This window comes from Rhipicephalus sanguineus, chromosome 1 (genome assembly GCF_013339695.2).
Source record: "Rhipicephalus sanguineus isolate Rsan-2018 chromosome 1, BIME_Rsan_1.4, whole genome shotgun sequence".
NCBI classification, from domain to species: Eukaryota; Metazoa; Arthropoda; class Arachnida; order Ixodida; family Ixodidae; genus Rhipicephalus; species Rhipicephalus sanguineus.
The window spans coordinates 193,639,143-193,657,755 of record NC_051176.1 but is presented as its reverse complement, the minus strand read 5'-3'; the positions used below and the strand labels follow the sequence as shown (position 1 = coordinate 193,657,755).

At 45.9% G+C, this 18,613-nt stretch overlaps 1 protein-coding gene across 1 annotated transcript in view; it reads left to right on the top strand.

Moving 5' to 3' along the window:
• The first annotated feature begins 652 nt into the window (after positions 1-652).
• Positions 653-18,613, top strand: part of LOC119404736 (neuroguidin) — a 49,037-nt gene continuing 31,076 nt past the window's right edge. Inside the window, exons 1-4 of the mRNA XM_037671405.2 lie at positions 653-721; positions 898-1,041; positions 6,818-6,955; positions 16,497-16,581. Coding sequence (XP_037527333.1) covers positions 713-721; positions 898-1,041; positions 6,818-6,955; positions 16,497-16,581 — 376 coding nt within the window. The 5' untranslated portion in view covers positions 653-712. The remainder of the gene's footprint in view (positions 722-897; positions 1,042-6,817; positions 6,956-16,496; positions 16,582-18,613) is intronic.

The following is an 18,613-nucleotide window of genomic DNA, read 5'->3' as shown; positions in this document are numbered from 1 at the left end:
TGACTCTGCGGTCACTCCTAGCTTCGTTGGGTCCAGCTGTTTTTTGTTGTCAAACGCAGCCCCAGAAATTTCTCTGCACGTACGCTGCATGCTCTATGTGCACGACCGCCTGAGGCTGTAAAAAAGCGCGTCCCTCCCGTCCAGATGCATCGGCGGGCCGTCTTTGAGACAGTTGCGATTTGCGGATAGACACAGATGCCGATCCTTCAGAAAAACAAGCATATATAAGTGCAGTAAAGCGGCACGCGGGGTGCCGACAAAGGTCTTTCAAGCGAATGAACGGAGTGAACATGCGCTGCAGGGCACACACAAATGGAAACAGTAGCTTCAACTACTTGGATCAGTTTAAAAAAAAAAAGAATAAAATGCTGGACTCCCTCCCCTCCTCATTTTTTTTGTGATCTCTTTTTGTGTCATTGTGGTGGCCCTCTCCCCGCCACCAACCCCGCGTTTGTTGATACCCCCGCAACTACAGCGTAACCAGCCTAACCCCCACCGACCAAGGGGACGCGCTCCACAACCCGCAAGAGTTTTCAGGAGAAACTGGCGGCAGCGCCCCTGGCGGGCGCTCAAGCTGTCGACGCGGTGAGGGCCGCGGCGGCGCGGCGCAGGGATACGGCAGTGAGCCCACTGCCCCATTCTAGTACACTGTACCCGTTAACCACGTGTCTGTGACAAGTGTGGCAATCAAAGCGGGTAACCCGGTGCGATTATGTCGCAGGTACGACCTTTCACCTTTTTTATGTCGTAAAGATACTGCTGACATGTTTGTACCGCTGAAATTGGATAGTAGAAAAATAAGCGCCAGTTTTCGCGAAGTTAAGTAATGTTGGCTCCTTCGCCAATATATTTAAGCAGTCCGCAGTTTATTGAACCTGATGAACGCCTTATTTCCAGGTTACAGTGTCTGACCAGATTGAAAAGGAGCTGCCTGAGTTCCTTGCGTACCTCAAGGATGTCAAAGACAAGGCGTCTGGTGTTTCTGCCGCAGTGGAAAGCCTTCTATCTCGTGTGAACAAAAAGGAGTTGAATACTGCTGCGGTACGTAATTAGAAGTTCCCAGATGGCACCTGTTTATACCAGGATGCATGGGAAATGTTTTGATTGGCGTATTGGGCATTTCTGGGAAGTATGCTTATTGGTACAGGGACACTTGGTACGAAACGTTTCTGCTAACGAGAAAGCGAAGGTTCAAGGCCGCCGTGAAACAGCTGTGTACGCCTAGTTGGTATAACCGGTGCTACCAGTAACCAAATCACTAGGTTTTAAACAGATTCATCTAAGTTGTGATCAAAATGGATTCTTAGAAATGAGCAATATTCATATTTAAGCAGAGTAAAGTGCCGTAGCACCACAATATTAATTTTGAGCATAAGCCACATGTGTGATACCGTGAGTTACAACTACGTGAACTGCTGTGCACCAGCAACTTGGGTTTGAGGCCCCTTCACCGAAAGAAAGCTGCAGAGTGGGCGAGAAGGCATGAAAGCAAAATGGTAAATAGATAAGATAGCTGTTGTTGCATTGCTAATGGCTGCTAAATAATTTTCAAAGAAATAATGAGAAGCACTGCCCTTTTAGTCAAAATATTACAGTATCAACTTCTATGCGTAACCACCATCGATAGAGGCACGCACAATGGGATCAAAGTTCAAAGTTTATTTGTGCAACGTTCATTCCAACAGTACGGTGCATGTCTATAACAAAATGCAGCCATTAATAGGAGCCGCTAAGGCTTGTGGCCAGGGGAGGGGGGGAGGGGGGAGGGGGTGATGAGAGGTATACATTGTGATCCATAGGAGGTATTCACTGTGCTCCTCCTGCCAGGCGGCACCAGCGAGTGCGCTGCCATGGTCCCTCACTACATTGTACTGGTCATGAAACTCCCGCGAAAGTTTCATATCGGGACAAAAGTGGGCACCAGAGGCGCCACCGTAAGCAGAAGGGGATTGATCTGCCGCGCCTGGTAGCGCAGTTGCGCGTTCCCGGAAGCGTGTGCCGTCAAATACACTTCTTCAGATATTAGATGCGAAGTATCTTATGGCGGAGTTCAATCCGGTGGTGGTGGTGGTGGTGTGCGGCGTGACCACCCTTACTGCGCATGTGCATACCCTCTCCCCTCCCCCTCTCCACTTTTCGTCTCACCCCATCTCCCCTTCCCCTCTCCATTTCCCTCCCCCTCTCCTTCCCATCTCCCCTGCCCCTTTCCACTCTTCCTCTGAAACGCGGGCTAGACATGCCGAAATTCTCTCCTGCGCAACGCCACGATGAGCACCAGCGCATGCGCGTCCCCTCCCCCTCTCTCTCCTCTCCTACGCTGCCCCCCTCTCGCACGCCTGCCGACCGCGTTCCCCTCTCGCCGTGTGAGAATTAACGGCCAGGCTAGGGGGAAGACAAGACGCACGTAGCGTTCCTCTTCGCGTTCCACGACGCGAGGTCGGTAGCATGCCCAACGAACGCCAACGGAACGCGATCGTGCAAGTGCTCCGGCTTCGCATCGCCTCATGGTCCCCTTTAGCGGGAAATGGTGTAATTTTTTTTCCTTCTCCGTGTTCTCATTAACAAATCATAGCAGTGATTAGTATTGTCAATATGGTACATGATGCGCGTTATAAATTGCCAAAGTCATTGATTGCTGGCAATGTTTTGACTGAGGGTGTCTGTCAAGTGACACGTGTGTTCGTGACGTTTCTACATTTCTCCTATTCCTGCATAGTCGCTTTCGGGCTTAAACTGAACACTGTGACTGGTTCTAGATGACTGACAGGCTAACATATTTTGCGCTAGAGGTTGCAGAGTAGCCATGCTCTGGCTGCACGTAACACTCATTTTCGGACTAATTGTCACTTTATTCTATAGGGCATCTGTCATGGTCTCTATAGATGGAAAAGCACGACACAGGAACATTGTAGAGCACGAAAAATTTTTAGCACTGAAAAACACGTATGAAAAACCCCAGTATAAAAAAAACATGCAAAACAACTATGAAACTCCCTTAATCAACTGTGTACAAAAAACTAATAGTCATATTTACAGTTAGTCACATTGCATTGACATAGCTGCTGCTTTGGGGTCCCGTCGTACAGCTCGTCGCATCAGCGAAGTTCGCAGCGTCGCTGGTGTACGTCCGTGAGCTGTATCGCCGATGTAGCTCAGGAACGACGTCGAAGTCAGCTCTCTGCAGCGGCTGTACCGCTCGTCCACTCTGGTGCGAGGCCTACGGGGCGTAGCCGTAGGAAGCCTGGCGTGTCCTCACGGGGATGACGTCGTTGTGCCCGAGCTCAACTCCTGGCCGTGCTCCCGCAGCTCACAGGACGTTGCTGCGAAGGCTGGGGTACATCCTTGCCAGGTGCACTGCTAGCCCTCTTGGGTCGCACGTCATGCCGCCGCTACCGCTCGCCCATGCCTCTTCTCGTTCCAAGTGCGCTGTGTCCTCTCCCAGCCACATCGCCTCTCGTGCCCCTTTCTTGCTTCTTCTTCCTCAGGTTCTTTTCTTAATTCTGTCTTCAATATCTCTTCTTTTTCTTTCTTTCTCCTATATTTCTTCACTTGGAACACATTCTTTTATCTTATTTCTTTTTCCTCGTCGTCTTCTTTGTTTTCTTTGCATGCCAATATACTCATGACAGCATCACGAAGCTGCAAATAGAAGTTCGCGTGCCAATAAACAAGCCTGTATATCAGGCTAACTTTGCATTAATAGCTTTGAAGTACCTCTTTAGGGATATTGTTAGTGAAACATAGCTTTAAGAATCAAAAGGGCAGATTCAGATACCACGAAACGGAGAGGGATGCTCGTATTGCTTTCCTTTTTTTTCTCTGGTGTCATTATTTGCGCTGTTGATTTTGAAGATTAAAAAAAAATAATGAGGTGAAACTGCTGTGAGCTGCTCGTGCTAGATATAGGCACAATGTGCGATTTTAAAGCGAAATGTTTTGATTATATGCATGTAGATTTCATAACACTGCCTAGTTCTAATATGCGCGCTTTTTTTTTTTTTATCCATTCCCAGATACTGTCGCATTGACCACGAGTTCTAAGTTAGCATTCCAGTTAGCCACCCTGTTCCTTCTATGTAGACACTAGCGCAAATCGAAATCAACCCGGTGTTTCCATCAACCAAGTTGTTCAGCTTAAACTGATCAATTATACTTAAAACTGCATTACTCTTTTTGAACCTTTCTATAAATTTTCTCGTTTCAGCGACAGCACCAGCAAACAGCACTATCAAAGTAAAACAAAATATTGCATTTTGGCCCACGGCATCACTTTTTAGTTTCTATCATTATCCAGAAAGCAAACGCACACACTCCGAACACCGCACTTCACATAAAACTCCAAACACACTCACACACACTACACACAATTCTAGGCACAGCGTCTTCCACCAGTCTTGGTCGATCTTGAGGCAGTGAAACGATGTTTCCATTCACTGTGCACATGTCCGCACATACAATGTCACTTGCATCGAAATGTTTTTTGCACATGCGAACGTACTTAGAGTTGAACGAAAATCCGACAGTCTCCTGTCGCGGGATTGCACGTTTCCACCTGTCGCGTTGTTCTACATCGGCTGGTAAACAGAACAGGGAGACTTTTTTGATGGTGCCCTTGTATCCCGAGCGACAGCCTGGCATACAGCAGGTGTTGGGCCTCGATAGCACGAAGAGGTGACCACGAAAAGAAAAAAAGGGGTGCAACCAGCATGAACAAGACCACTCCGCACCCACACTCCACTAATGGCGGCCAGCAGCAGCTGGCTTCCTCGTCCCCCTTCTAGCTACGCCAGCGCCGTGGCGCGGAAAGTGCGGGTGGTATATGAAGCTTTCCCATTGAGTTACGCGGGAGTTTCACGACCAGTAAAAGTATTGAGGGACCATGGCGCCGTCATAGCTGTGGTCGTTCATTGATCTGACATATGACAGTCTGATGTTTGGCGGCGCTGCACCTCACTACGGCGTTTTCTTAGTAAAAATATCAAAACAACACGTGCTGCCGAGAGCGTTGGTTTTAATCTGACGATAAAGTCTGCGCGTGCGACCACGAGTATAGCGACTGCCGCGCTAGGGCTCCTTGCAATGACATCATGTGAATACCTCCTATATGGTACTGCAGAATACTGCTAGGCCATCAAAGTGACAATGGTATTGACTATCGGGAAAGTTGAAGCACGAGCAGTGAGCTGCTTTTATATCTAGGATATATATCTTCCATTTGCAAAGGCACAACAGCAAGGAGATTTATATTGATCTAGTAGCAGTATAGATGGCTTGCACTGATGTCACTGAAACCGCCATGTTGGAGCATCAAGATGATAGGATGCGAAGTTTGTGATGTCTCATTAATGTTTTCAGTATATCGCATACAGGTTCTTTTGTTATTCATGCACACAATGTTCAAGCTTTTGTGGGAGGCACAGTGACGACTTTTTTTTACCATTCATTCTGATGGATGAATGTTTGGTGCACCATTATGACTTGAAAGCAAACTCACAATGAAAACAGTGGAATCATCTGAATCCCCACCTTCAAAAATAGGCCATGGCTTGGGCCATCATCAGGAAAGTCGTGCAGAGCCTGTTCTGGGACTCTCTTTATACACGTCTGATAAATTATGCCTTCAAAGGCCAAACTATCGTGGCAGGGTACTAATGTGAGCTTCTCTTCGAGTTGCAAAACACTATCAAGTGAGAGCAGTGCTCTAGAGAGGCATCTATTTTCTCCATGACAATGCACTGGTTCACTTGTCATATCTGAGATGCTGAGTGACAACCTTATTTGCAAGTTCCTCCTGAATTTTCAAATGAAGTAGTCTGCAGCAGCTCATTCATCACTGGTGAAAAATGCAAGGCCCTGGGGGAGGACATATGGATAAAAAAAAAAATGAGCTCCCAGCCAAGTCTTATTATTTATTGCTTGTTTTTTCATTGCAGTACATAGTATGAAATTCATGGATGTCCCTTGTATATGTTCACGGTAGAGTGCATGCGAATGAAGCTCACCTTAGTGGAGTTTGTATTTTTATTGTTATGATGACCTTGTGTCTGTGCACACAATATGCAGAAACTCTGTTAAACTGAAATTTCAGTGCAAATTATTTAAAATTCACTGTATTGTAAAAGTAAAAGTAGAATCTGCATAGAAAATTGCATTCCTGAAGTTAATAATCAATATTAAATAAACATTCATAGTGTTCAATTTCAGTCCTGTAGTGAAAGTTATTTCAGACGTTATATGCAGAGTTTGCCAGGTATGTGCAGCCTTCAAAAAAGAGTTTACAGGACATAGGCCCCATGGCAAATATGAATTTCTGCTCCATAAATTCATGACATTTCTAATTTAATGGATACCTGTATAGGTGGTAAAAATTGCTACTGGCTGAGTTCTTGGGCTAGGAGGAAATTCAGCTTTTTCTCCAATATCTGTCCCATAAACTGTTGCCGGGTGTACAACTGGACATCTCACTCTTTATGCCCTCATTGGTTGTATTCATTCTTGTTACATTGCATTGAAAACTGCACGTAGCATATTGTTAAAGTGATTTGCCCATAGTCAACTCTCTCAAGGATGTTAAAGTCATCATAAACTACCTGGATTTTTGTTTGTTTTTGTTTTTCTGGTATGAAAGACTGCAATTGTGAGATCAGTCACACGAAGCAATCATTGTTACGGTATTGCGCAACTAAGCTTTCTTTTTTTGTAATAAAAATAATCTGTGGTCTTTGTTGGAAAGAATTAGAACCACAAAGAAGTTTAATGAGCTAGAAATTTGTCTATAGCTTTTGGTAACTTGGGCTTTTGCTGATTTCTTATCCAGGGCTTGAGCTTCCTTGAGATGAAGAACCATGTCATGCTCAGCTACCTGCTCGACCTGACACATATCGTTTGGTGCAAGGTGTCTGGCAAGAACATCAGTGGTGACCCTTCAATTCGTCGGATCGTGCAAGCTCGAACTGTATGCATCACTGACTGCTTCCAATATTCTGTAGCTTTCTAATAGCTACATGATTGGATTTTAATAGTTCATTATGTTTTGTAAGATTGCCTGTAGTTTCTACTATAATTATTGATGTCCCGCAGCTGAGATTCACGTAATGTAACTTAAATCCTTACATACCTGTTCATTCAGAAGAACACCAAGTCTCGTTCACTATGAATTATCTCTCATAGCTAGGATATCACAGCTGGATCAACAACGTCATTTTGACACTCCTGATTTTCTGCACAAGGTTTCTGCACAAAATTTTTGTGCAGATTTCCTGCACTAGATTTTTTACTTTATTAACTTTTTTTTTTATCGACCCGCTGTGGTAGCTTCGCAGGTAAGATGTTGTGCTTCTAAACTCAAAGGGGCCCTGCAACACTTTTCCAAGTAGCCATGGAATGGCTTCACTAAAGGAGCTTATTGCCTCACGAATTGACCGCCACAAAAGTTTTTAGAATCCGTCCAGTACGAGCGGAGTAACAAGGATTTGTCACAGGCTGTAATTTGCTTTCTCTCTTCTTTTGTCCCGATGAACGCGCTGGAAGCTAAGCAGGGAGGGATTATTTGGGGGAAGAAGGTACGTCATGCGTGCCTTATGACCTTGAGTACTTTTTCTTTTTTTCTTCGAACGTGCAACGTGCTTTCAGTGCGATCGCACGGGCGCGGCCACAGTAACTACCGAGCGCGCCATGTTCAAATCAGCCAATGGTGTGGAACTTGAGTCAATGACACAGGGATTTTGAGTAAATAGCATCATATGACTAGAGAAGAGGAAGCGATTTTAGATGCGAAGTATCTCTTGCTTGGGGGTATGTAACGCGGCGTGGTAATCCGCATGCGGCATAGTTGTCCGCATTCACTCACAATACGCATGCGCGACTCTCCTCCTTCGCTCTCTCCAACAGCTGCACGTTACTCTCTCCACTTCTCTACCAGTACCTGCTTGCGCTTCTCCTGCATTCTCGCTTCTGCTCTCACGGTGCATACGCTACTCTCCTCCTCTAGTCTCCTCTCCTTCAAGTGATAGAGCGCTGCGTGCGTTCAGTCCAGCGCTTGCCTCGGTTGGCTCCTCTGAAATGCGGGCTCAACATGCCGAAATTCTCTCCTGCGCAGCGCCACGATGAGGGCCAGCGCATGCGCATCCCCTCCCCCTCTCTCCTTTCCTACGCTGCCTCTCTCGCGCCCGCCTGTCGACCGCGTTCCCCGCACGCCCTGTGAGAATTAACGGCCAGGCTAGAGGGAAGACACGACGCGCGTAGTGTTCCTCTTCGCGTTCCATGACGCGAGGTCGGTAGCATGCCCAGCAAACGCCAACGGAACGCGATCGTGCAAGTGCTTCGGCTTCGCATCACCTCATGGTCCCCTTTAGCGGGAGATGCTGTAATTTTTAGCTGACTTTGAAAATTTATTGCAAATCCCAGGCCGCGTGCTGCGCTATAATGTTTGGCTCGCGTGTTCTCAGGAGCCTGAACTACCGATCGGCAGTGTCTTCTGACCATGCTGAAAAAGTTGCAGGGCCCCTTTAAGGATGTGGGCTCATTTCCCAGTTGAAGAGGCCACATTTCAATGGGGATGAAATGCAAGAACTCCCATGCACTTAGATATAGGTAATAATTAAGAACTCCGGGTGTTTTCAGAATTAATCCAGAGCCCCCTTCCCTCCCCCTATAGCAAGCCTTATAATCGTGTCTTGGTTTTTGTACGTAAAACTAGGGGTGTGCGAATAGTGAATTTTAAAACTGAATGGCATATGAATCAAAGAGCGATGACAGTGAATTGAATACGAATACAAATTGAATACTGTTCGAATAGTTTTCGAATAGTAAGACAACCATTTTCAAAGCAGCCCTTGACTGGTAAGGTAACAACTTTTAAAACAGCCCAAGAATTCTACAACATTTTATTTGAAACAAATATTCACAAGCTTTAACAAAGCGACATTACGATTACCTTTAACCAACAAAAAAATACCACAATTATATAAACTGAGGCAAGCTCTTATACAGCAGCTACTAGAACCTTCAAAATATTTTGTAACTGCAGGCTGAAATATAGCAGTGACTACACTATTCGAGTTGGTACTTTGTCAACAGCTTTTAAAAAGAATTGATACCTAAATATTAAGCAATTTTCAAGAGTTAACATCATCATGATTATCATGGTAGTGGATTGATGTCATGTCATGTAGTGGACGGATGATACTGTCGCTTCGGCAACACTGGAGTTTTAAAGGGAGAAAGAACTGCTCAGAACATGAGGTGAGATTACCCCACTAATGGAAAATTTGTCTCTTGTATTGGCTAGAACGAACCCTGTTTTTCTCATTAAACACGGATGTATATTTTTATTTCTTCACTAAAGTCGCGAAAAATTACTTTTGGCACCCCACATGTCAGAAAAGCGTATGATCCATATGCATATGATCCCTGTCACTTCACCTTTTACTGGTGTACACGGTTAAAGGCCAACTACAACGAAATTTCGCACACCTCAAAAAGGCGATTTATAGGCAGCCTAGCTGGAGGTAGTGCTGCCTGCCAAATTTCACCTTTGAAATACAAGTGGTTACCTCGAGAAAAAAAGCCCCCGCCAACAACGCAATTTCTGATACCGAAACTAGAAAAAACGACGCCATTACAGCTGACCGGAAGTGACGCAGACTGCAGCCCGACAGACCGACCAATGCAGGCGAATCGTCTGCTCTGCGCTCTGAAGCATTGGCTTCGCGGCCGCGCTACAGAGTTTTCTTTTTAGATGGTAACGAATAAACAAAGTATGTAAACATCCACCGTGAAGGAAACACGGATACATGCCCATAAAGGACTTCTCTAAGCAACGGCTGCCCGCTTCGCACCTATCGTCTCACCCTGCTGCCTTGGAGAACTTGGTGGTTCACAATAAATGATGCTGGTGGTTTACACATCGGGTATTCTCGCTTCGTTGATAGACTACGGACGGTAAGACAGTGTTGTTTTCGATATCGATGCTTGGTTTGGCACACTCCCATGTCCACCGAAAGCGTCCCTGCATTTCTGTAAACACTTGCCTGACTGCACCCAAAACTTTTACATTAAACCTAACATAGCACAGTTTGTTTTCTTAAAATACGTTTACGTATTTGAATTCCTTTGAACCGAGCACGACTACATTTCTGTCGAACTTTGCTGCTTTGACTACGAGCAACTAGAAGCGAGCCGATCAGATTTTGGAGCTTTCATTACTAGCGCGTAGGTGGCGCAGCTAGTCTAGCGCTTCGCGGGGTGTCATTTTACCGGCTTTACGTTAGTCTTTCGAATAGCATTACGCTATATTTTAGCATGCGAAACACGCTGGCACAAGCATTTTAGGCTAAAGCTGTCTAATATGAATACCTCTTGTCGCCGGTGCTTCTCCAAACACTGGCCGGAGCTTCCTGCTGTTGGGTTTGCAGTGGCTGAATATTGAAGGCACTGCTTCAGGATTCAACATTCTTTTTAGTTTCAACATTATTTGGGCAAAAAGAGACCGGTCGTACATAAAGTCGTCATCTTTAAAGTGCGCCGCGTAAAGTACCACGCTGTTCGATAGCTCCCATTCCTTTCACCTCACTGTGATAACCCGCAGCTATTGGAGCTTTACGTGTTTCGGAAAAGCAGGAAAGCTAGTCCCGTCCGTAACATACGTGTTCCATCAGCCTACGGCCCTGCATTTCGTCCTGCAAACGAGTTAACTTTTCTTAATTAGCCATTCGTAGAGGAGCGTGATGCAGAGAAGAAAGGGATGCGGCTGCAGAGAGTTCTGCTCACGAGCGGCTGTGAACTGCGATTTACGTCATTTCCGCTTGTGTCCGATTTGCCCGGGCACACCGCTACGGCTCCGCGTCGTCTGCTAGCTGACAATTAGAGCACCGATTATAAATGAAATACGTGACCGTGAGATTTTTCACTGTGATTATCATTACTTAGCCAACATATACAACACATTCCGAGGGAATTCTGTCCAAGTCAAATTTCGTTGCAGTTGGCCTTTAATTGTCTCTGTGTGAGCATTGAAATGCAGTAAACTTTTTTTATTATAATCTTTAATAACTTAAAATGTGCAGATATTCCTTCATTTATAGTGAGCAGAATAGTGGCGCCGCCCTCACTTTACGTATGATCTGATGCTCAGGAGTGGCAGCATGAAAGTTGTTACCTGAGGTCTTAGCGGCACCTACCAATGAATTGGAGAAGTAAGAGGAGCGCCTGGCTCACGAGGCGGTAAAGGGACTTCACGTGACGACAAGCGGTCGGAAAGCTTTTTCTATTTGCTTTTTGTATTTAAAAATGATTGAAAGTGTCAAAATGAAGGTGATTAACCATAGTTACACTGACTCTTGTGAAAGCAGAACGTTGAGTGTAAAGAACAGCTTGCGAGGAGGGCTATTGGCATTGCTATCGGTTCTTAGCATTGCTGGAAGAGGGACCCTAACTTTTTTAATTGCTTCTGCAATCAAACAATTCTTATTAAAAAATACCCACATGCTTTTGGAATCAACCGCTGCAGGTTTAACCACTACCAAGGGGGAGCTTTTCGTTACGCCGTAAAAAACTGGGTCGAGAAAAATCGGCTGTCAGTCCATTTAAGAAAAAACACCTTCATCCTGTGATCAGTCCCTTAAGTACATGGGCTGTATGCGTTTGGGGAATTTGGTGATGCAATCAAGAAAAGTTGCCTCTCGCTGTTCCAACGTCTTGCTCCTTCGAGCATTTTTCGGCATTGCTGATTATTCTGAAAATAATCATAAGATGCGCACTATTCAATTCAAGTACCGAATAGAATGCTACTTGATTCGTTATTCAGAATTTTCGAATATTCGCACACGCCTACGTAAAACCTCAGAATCTATTGTTTTTAGAGTCAGGTTGTGCTAAAATTAAGGTTAAGGATATCATAGTTGAAATTAAGAAGAAGAAATGGATATGGGCCGGCCACGTAGCACGTCGGCAGGATAACCGGTGGTCATTAAGGGTAACTGACTGGATACCAAGAGAGGGCAAACGCGTGAGGGGAAGACAGAAAATTAGGTGGGTAGATGAGATTAAGAAGTTTGTAGGTATAACGTGGCAACAGAAAGCACAGGACCGGGTTGATTGGCGGAACATGGGAGAGGCCTGTGCCCTGCAGTGGGCGTAGACAGGCTGATGATGATGGTGATGATTATGTGCTAAAATGGTCTTGTCAGCTGTGGTCGGTTAGTGACTAAAAGCTTCACGAGAAAACTTGGTCGTGGCATTAAAAAAAATAATGATAACCGAATTGCTGAAGTTGCCGGGATGAAGGAGAGTTGATAGTGGTTCACAAAAGTACTCGAGGCTCTGTATATCTAGGTGCCGTGTCTCAGCTCATTATAAGAAAACTATATGTTCTCATGGTGCTAACATCAAATAGAAGTTATGAAAGTGCAGGCTAGCCTTCTGGTGGCACTCTCTGTAGTGCAGCTGTCAGTTTCAGGCTGTTTGCTTAAAGGAGCACTGACACAAAATTTTGAAGGCGAGATAATGAGTGAAATAGACGTATGTGGAGCCGTACGCAACGTCTACGAAATATCAAGGGCCAATATAGCCTAGAACATATTTAAAATCAATATTAAAGTGCATGCCGCGCGACTGAGCGAGATGCGAGCGCTTCGCGACGCCGACATCAACGCGGAGTATGTGTCAACAAACCTACGTCACGAGTTTGTGTTGGCTGGTGGCTGGTTGTGCCCTTGCGCTTGTGCCGTGCTACCTGCCATTTCTTCCTCCCTGCCTGCGGCTTTGCGTGTGCTAGTTGTGTTCTCTTCCGCTGTTCGCTCGTCGTGCCCGTTGGAAGATGTTATGGCCCGCTCGCGCTAGCGGCAAGCCTGCCGCAACGGCGCGGTGCTGCAGAACGTCGGCCGTTGCCGCGCGCGCGAGAGCTGTCCAACTTGCACGGCAAGCTTCGCCGGCGAGGCATTCGCGCCTCCGAAAAACATGGCAGCACTGCCAAAAGCGGTTGTCGTCCACTTCGAATCTATCAAGTGGCCGCCGTGCACTCCGTAACGTGTAAGTTCCAAACTGATGCTTCCATTTGCTTTAGATTCATGTCCTTAAGCTTCGATAGCAATGTATTCGTCCCGATTCGGCGCCGTTTTTTGAGAGCCATAGTCAAATAATCGATGCTGTAAGCTTAGCGAGTCGAGATGGGCGCTTCCGAATGCTCGGAGGACATAGATTACGCGTTTGTTAGTTGCTTCTAATCCTCCATAGCTGGCGCCACTTGACCTGGTTCGGGGCCCACCGCACTCACGCTCGCGCGCCGCCTACGTCACAATTTTGCGTGCTCACGTGGCCAGCTGTGGCTACCCGTCCTCCGGAAGTAGCTGCCTAGCTCGGTGCTCTTTGAAACCGAAACTGCGACTGGGCGCTCTAAAAACGTCTCTAAATAAATAACCGTCGTGCACTCGCGCAAACGAGGTTTGCAGCCGTGATAAGTGGGTCATAAGCTATCTATTGCAACAAAAAAAAACAAGGTGCAAAATTTTTGTGTCAGTGCTCCTTTAAAGGGACTCTGCAACACTTTTTCAGCATGGTCAGAAAAACGCTGCCAATCTGTAGTCGAGGCTCCTGAGAACATGCGAGCCAATCATTATAGCGCAGCACGCGGCCTGGAATTTAAAATGAATTCTCAAGGTCAGCTAGAAATCACTCGCTCTTCTCTTGACAGATGATGCCATAAGCCCAAATGACCGCGCCATAAACCCCAAATCCACGGCCATTGGCTAATTTGAGCATCATGAGCTGCATAGTTACCGCGGCCACCGCGGGAGGCTGCGATGTGCCCGCGCGCTGCTATTCCCCATCCTGCGTAGCTTTCAGTGCGCTGTCTGGTACGAAAGGAGAGAGAAAGCGCTTAAAGCATGCCACGAATCGCTGTAACTCCACTCGTACTTGACAGATTCTAAAAATTTTTGCGGCAGTCGATTCGTGAAGCAATAAATTCCTTAAATGACGCCATTCGATGATTACTTGGAAAAGTGTTGCAGGGCCCCTTTAAAGGGGTCATGAAGCACCCCTTGGGCTTGTTGAAAAAACACAACCTGCAGAAAGCTGACACGGCTATGAACTGCTCTGCAAAATATTACAGTCGTGTGCGCCGCGTAAAGGCCACAAGCGGAGCGCGAAGTTGCCGTTTCCTCAGGCGCCCTCTTTTCAAACAGAGGCCGGTTCTCACTCTCGTCGGTCGGTGGGGGCGTCTGCACGTTGACGTCGCGGAGACATAGCATGCTTATTGGCCGATAGCCAGATGAGATGCGCTTCTTGCCACGGGGTGCCGCCACTTGCCCGCGCCGCACTCCTCAGTCTGCTAACTTTACACGGTAGCCGCACTCGTGCGTGCGAATCACAGCGGGAGAGCGATCGCGTTTCGTGACGTGTGCTGACGTAACTTCTTACCCCCGTGCCATCCCTCCCTGTCTAGCTTCCAGTGCGCTCGTCGGCACGAGAAAAGAGAGAAAGCACTGAGAGCGTGCGCCAAACCCGCGTAACTCCGCTGATTCTTGACGGATTCGAGAAATTTTTGCAGCAATCGATTCGGGGAGGCAATAAACTCCGATACTAAGGTCATTGGATCATTACTTGGAAAAGTGGTTCATGACCCCTTTAAGCCACATATGTGCACTCAAGCCTCATTATAACAAAGTCACACCTGCAACGAAAATAACTTCGTTATATCCGAAAAATCGTTATAAACATTTATTTGTAACACTGTATCTATGACAAGACTGTTCTTCATTTACTTCGTTATAACCGATAATTCGTTATATCCGAGTTCGTTATATCAAGGTTTGAGTGTATATTGAACATGATTCTTTCTGTTGTGGCATCTGTTGAGCACAAACCTTTCTCCTTTACTCTACGCTGCACGTTCTGGAGCTGCTGGTGCTTGGCTGCTGACACGAAAGTTGTTGGTTTGATCCCGGCCGCGGTGGTCACATTTCGATGGTGGCAGAATGCTAGAGGTCGTGTACTTTACGATGTCAGTGCATGTTAAAGAACACCAGGTGGTAGAACTTTCCTGAGCACTCTGTATGTTGGAGGCACGTGGAGGATTATGAGGCACGCTGTAGTGCCGGATGCATTACGGCATGCCTCATAATTATACCGTGGTTTTGGCTTATAAAACCCCAGATATTATTATTATATACTAGAGCTGCCAAAAATTCTCACATGTATATTTAGCGCTTTGTTCACACTGCCAAGGTTAGTATGGATTATGGTGCGGAAAATGCTTCTGAAACGATCCGAAATGTTTCTGCTTGCAGATAATAGATTTTGCTTGTGTGTGGATCCATCTTCCAAGTTTTTTTTTCCTGCATTCAACTATGGGAAAATTAGTTCAACCTCAAAGACCTCCACATCCTTTGCCCTTTGCAGTTAGAAACTTTTACCCACTTTCTAGCCATTCCAGTCCAAAAAAATATTTTGTCAGATTTGAGCACTGCGAAAGAAAACAACTGTGCAGGAAAAACTCATCCAGTGTTTATTTTTGCCATTGATTTTGTGCCTAAGTGTTTCAGCCATATATGGGCAGCGTAAGGTAAGGGGCCCGACAACTGACAGCAAAGGATTAACTATTCCTGCTCTGAAAAACTTTCAATGTGTTTTTGATTGTCATGTGCTTGTTTTTTAAAGTAGTCATTGAGTATGTTCCCGAATGCCCCGCCACGGTGGTCTAGTGGTTATGGCGCTCGACTGCTGACCCGAAGGTCGCGGGATCGAATCCCGGCCGCGGCGGCTGCATTTTCGATGGAGGCGAAAATGTCTGAGGCCTGTGTACTTAGATTTAGGTGCACGTTAAAGAACCCCAGGTGGTCTAAATTTCCGGAGCCCTCCACTACGGCGTCTCTCATAATCATATCGTGGTTTTGGGACGTTAAACCCCAGATATTATTATAGAGTATGTTCCCGAAAAACATTTTTCACTGATGCTGGGCAGCTAAGTCTTTGTGGAGGGAGAGCAGTCATTTACTTCTGAGTCTGTGCACTCTTGTACTGCTTGCACCGTGATGAAAAGTAGGTTAGTTTTTCTGCTGTATTTGGGTTGAAGACATCTTGCGAAAAATGCTAAAGCCATCTACATTGTGGATTTCAAAGTGCAATATTAGAGATAGAAGTGGAGATTTGCTGCAGTGGTGCATGTCAGTCGTGCTTCTACTGTAGAATACTCTTCTCCTCACCTTCACGTCCTTTCAACACAAGTGTAAGGGTAGCTTAAAGTTAGGATAGCTTTTTGCACTATAAAGGTATAAACAAAGAAAAAAAGGAACACAAACAATACATTCAGAGATGCAAATAAAGCAGCACTTCTAACCACAATTACTTCATCTCCTTAGGGGTATGATTGTCTACACCCCTTGCAATACTGGTAGCATAGAGAAACTACAAACTGTGAGGTTAATTTGTTGTTTCATTATCTTGTATTGCAGGTATATTTTGCTCTTTTTTTGCAATGTATGCCTTCATTATTATAGGTCCTGGAGAGAATTCGTCCTATCGACCAGAAACTGAAGTACCAGGTTGACAAAGTTGTCAGAACAGCGACTCTTGGGACTCTTAGTAAGTCTCCCCTTCAAGTTTCATTTGTTGTTGTTGCTACATATCTGACTGGTAGACGGTAAACAAGGTCATAGTAGTTCAGCAACAAAATTATTAGCAAAGTTTGGGCGAATTCAGTAGTAGTAGCAGTACCCAGAGGCCCCTTAGGAAGTTTGTATGGAACCAGTGTGGTTTAAAGGTACCTTGAAATTGTTTTGACGATCATGAAAAAAGTCTTCGAGCCGGTAGCTCAACGAGTCCACAGGGTCATCAGAAAACCAATTTGAGCTCCCTGCATAAAGTGTGTAATTTTTTAAGAGGTTTTGAGAATGTGCATCGCTGCAGGTTGCAGTGGCACTGCCAATAGGATTTTCAGCTGCTCTTGCCCATGGCACGTTGCATGGGTAAATGACATCCCACAGGTGACCAATCTGATTGGCTGTCTCAGTGACATCACAAGTACGTTTCCAACCTGTGAACAAATGTTGTTCATGATAGTCAGAATAATTCATAATTTGCTTATTTTAGAAAATTGTTAGAGAATGCACAATCAATTTGCCACAGCACTGGGGAACTTGCGGAGAGCAAGCATTGTCTGCCTGTGTTTCAAAGGGCTTCATGTTGACATGAGCTACATGGCCAGTGTTGATCTTAAGGCTTTTTTTTTCTTGAGCTCCAAGGATCTCCCTTGTTGCATTGTGGGCTGCAAACCTAGCAATTGGTGGCATGTTAAGCTGCAGCGTGTTGGTGCACTGAGCATTGAGCTCTCCGTGTCCGATTGATGCAAGGATCCATACGTTGGCCACAGCCACTTCACGCCGGAAGAGTATCACGGTACCCATATTTACACTTACCAGTGATCGTTGTCAGAGAGCTTTAGATTTCTGCAAACTTAGCTTTTGCAGATATGCATGCAGCAGCCTAAGGCCTTACAACGGCCAGGATTTTTGGGGCACCTGGTTAGCGCTGCAGTTGCCGCCGGGAACCTGCCAGTTTTTTCTTATGGGTAGAGGTGTTGCTCACCCGGTGCTCGCAACCAAGCAAAGGGTTCTCAACAAAGGAGGCCCAACAGAGAAAAAAAATCTCTGGGCACTTTTCTTACTACCAAGGCAGTGGTGAAATGGTTAAGCCACTGCTGTTGTGGGATGCAGACTACCGTATTTATTCAGGGATTCCACTCCTGCGCCAAAGTGCGTCAAATTGGTTTTAATGCGCCATCCTGATAATATCAACGTAAATTGCGCCAAACTGCACCAGAGTCTGGGGGCGTCTGGGATTGAGTTTGGGGGCGTATATCACTGGCAGTCGCACCGCCAGCGCGTCAAAACATTTGCACCTTGATTTTGGGACCGCCAATGTCACAACCACGGACAAAGAATTATTCTGCTGAATAAACAGCGCTCGCGCGTGCATCCCGAGTAAGCCACCATGCCATGCTCGGTGCCGACGCATCTTCTGTTGTGCAAGTCGGCTTGACGGCAAAATACACTCTCCGCAGAGGCTCGTGACGTCTAGGCCAATCGGTAGCGAGATATAGTGTGGCGACAATTCATTGGCGGACATCATTTGTTCCAGAAACGCTGCTGATAGCTCGGTTTCAAGCATTGCACGGCACGTAATTGAAGCATTGCTCACAAATAACTACATGCGTGCCACTAATGTCTGCCACTTCTGTTTCTGGACATCGCACAATGAAATCTGCGAATGCCAGCAATAGATATATCGAACAATATCGGATTTTCCGTGCTTCGTGCCCTTGGAAGAGCACGTGAACAGTGGGAACGCATTGACATTTTTCCTCAAATATTTTTTTATCCATGGATCTTCATCCAGAAGAGCTTTTTCGTAATTCTTTCCACCAGCACATCTGGGTTTGTAACTGCTCTTGCGGTAAACAGTCCTTAAAAGGCCCTGCCCTTTTGAGCTCGTGAGTGCTAGGGTCCCAATTCGAATTTTTTGCTTGCTTTTTTAAACATTTCATCTCATTATTAAAAGCATGCCTCCTGGTCGGAGCAGCTACAATTCGGTTTTAATATGCGCAGCTGTCAGCAGT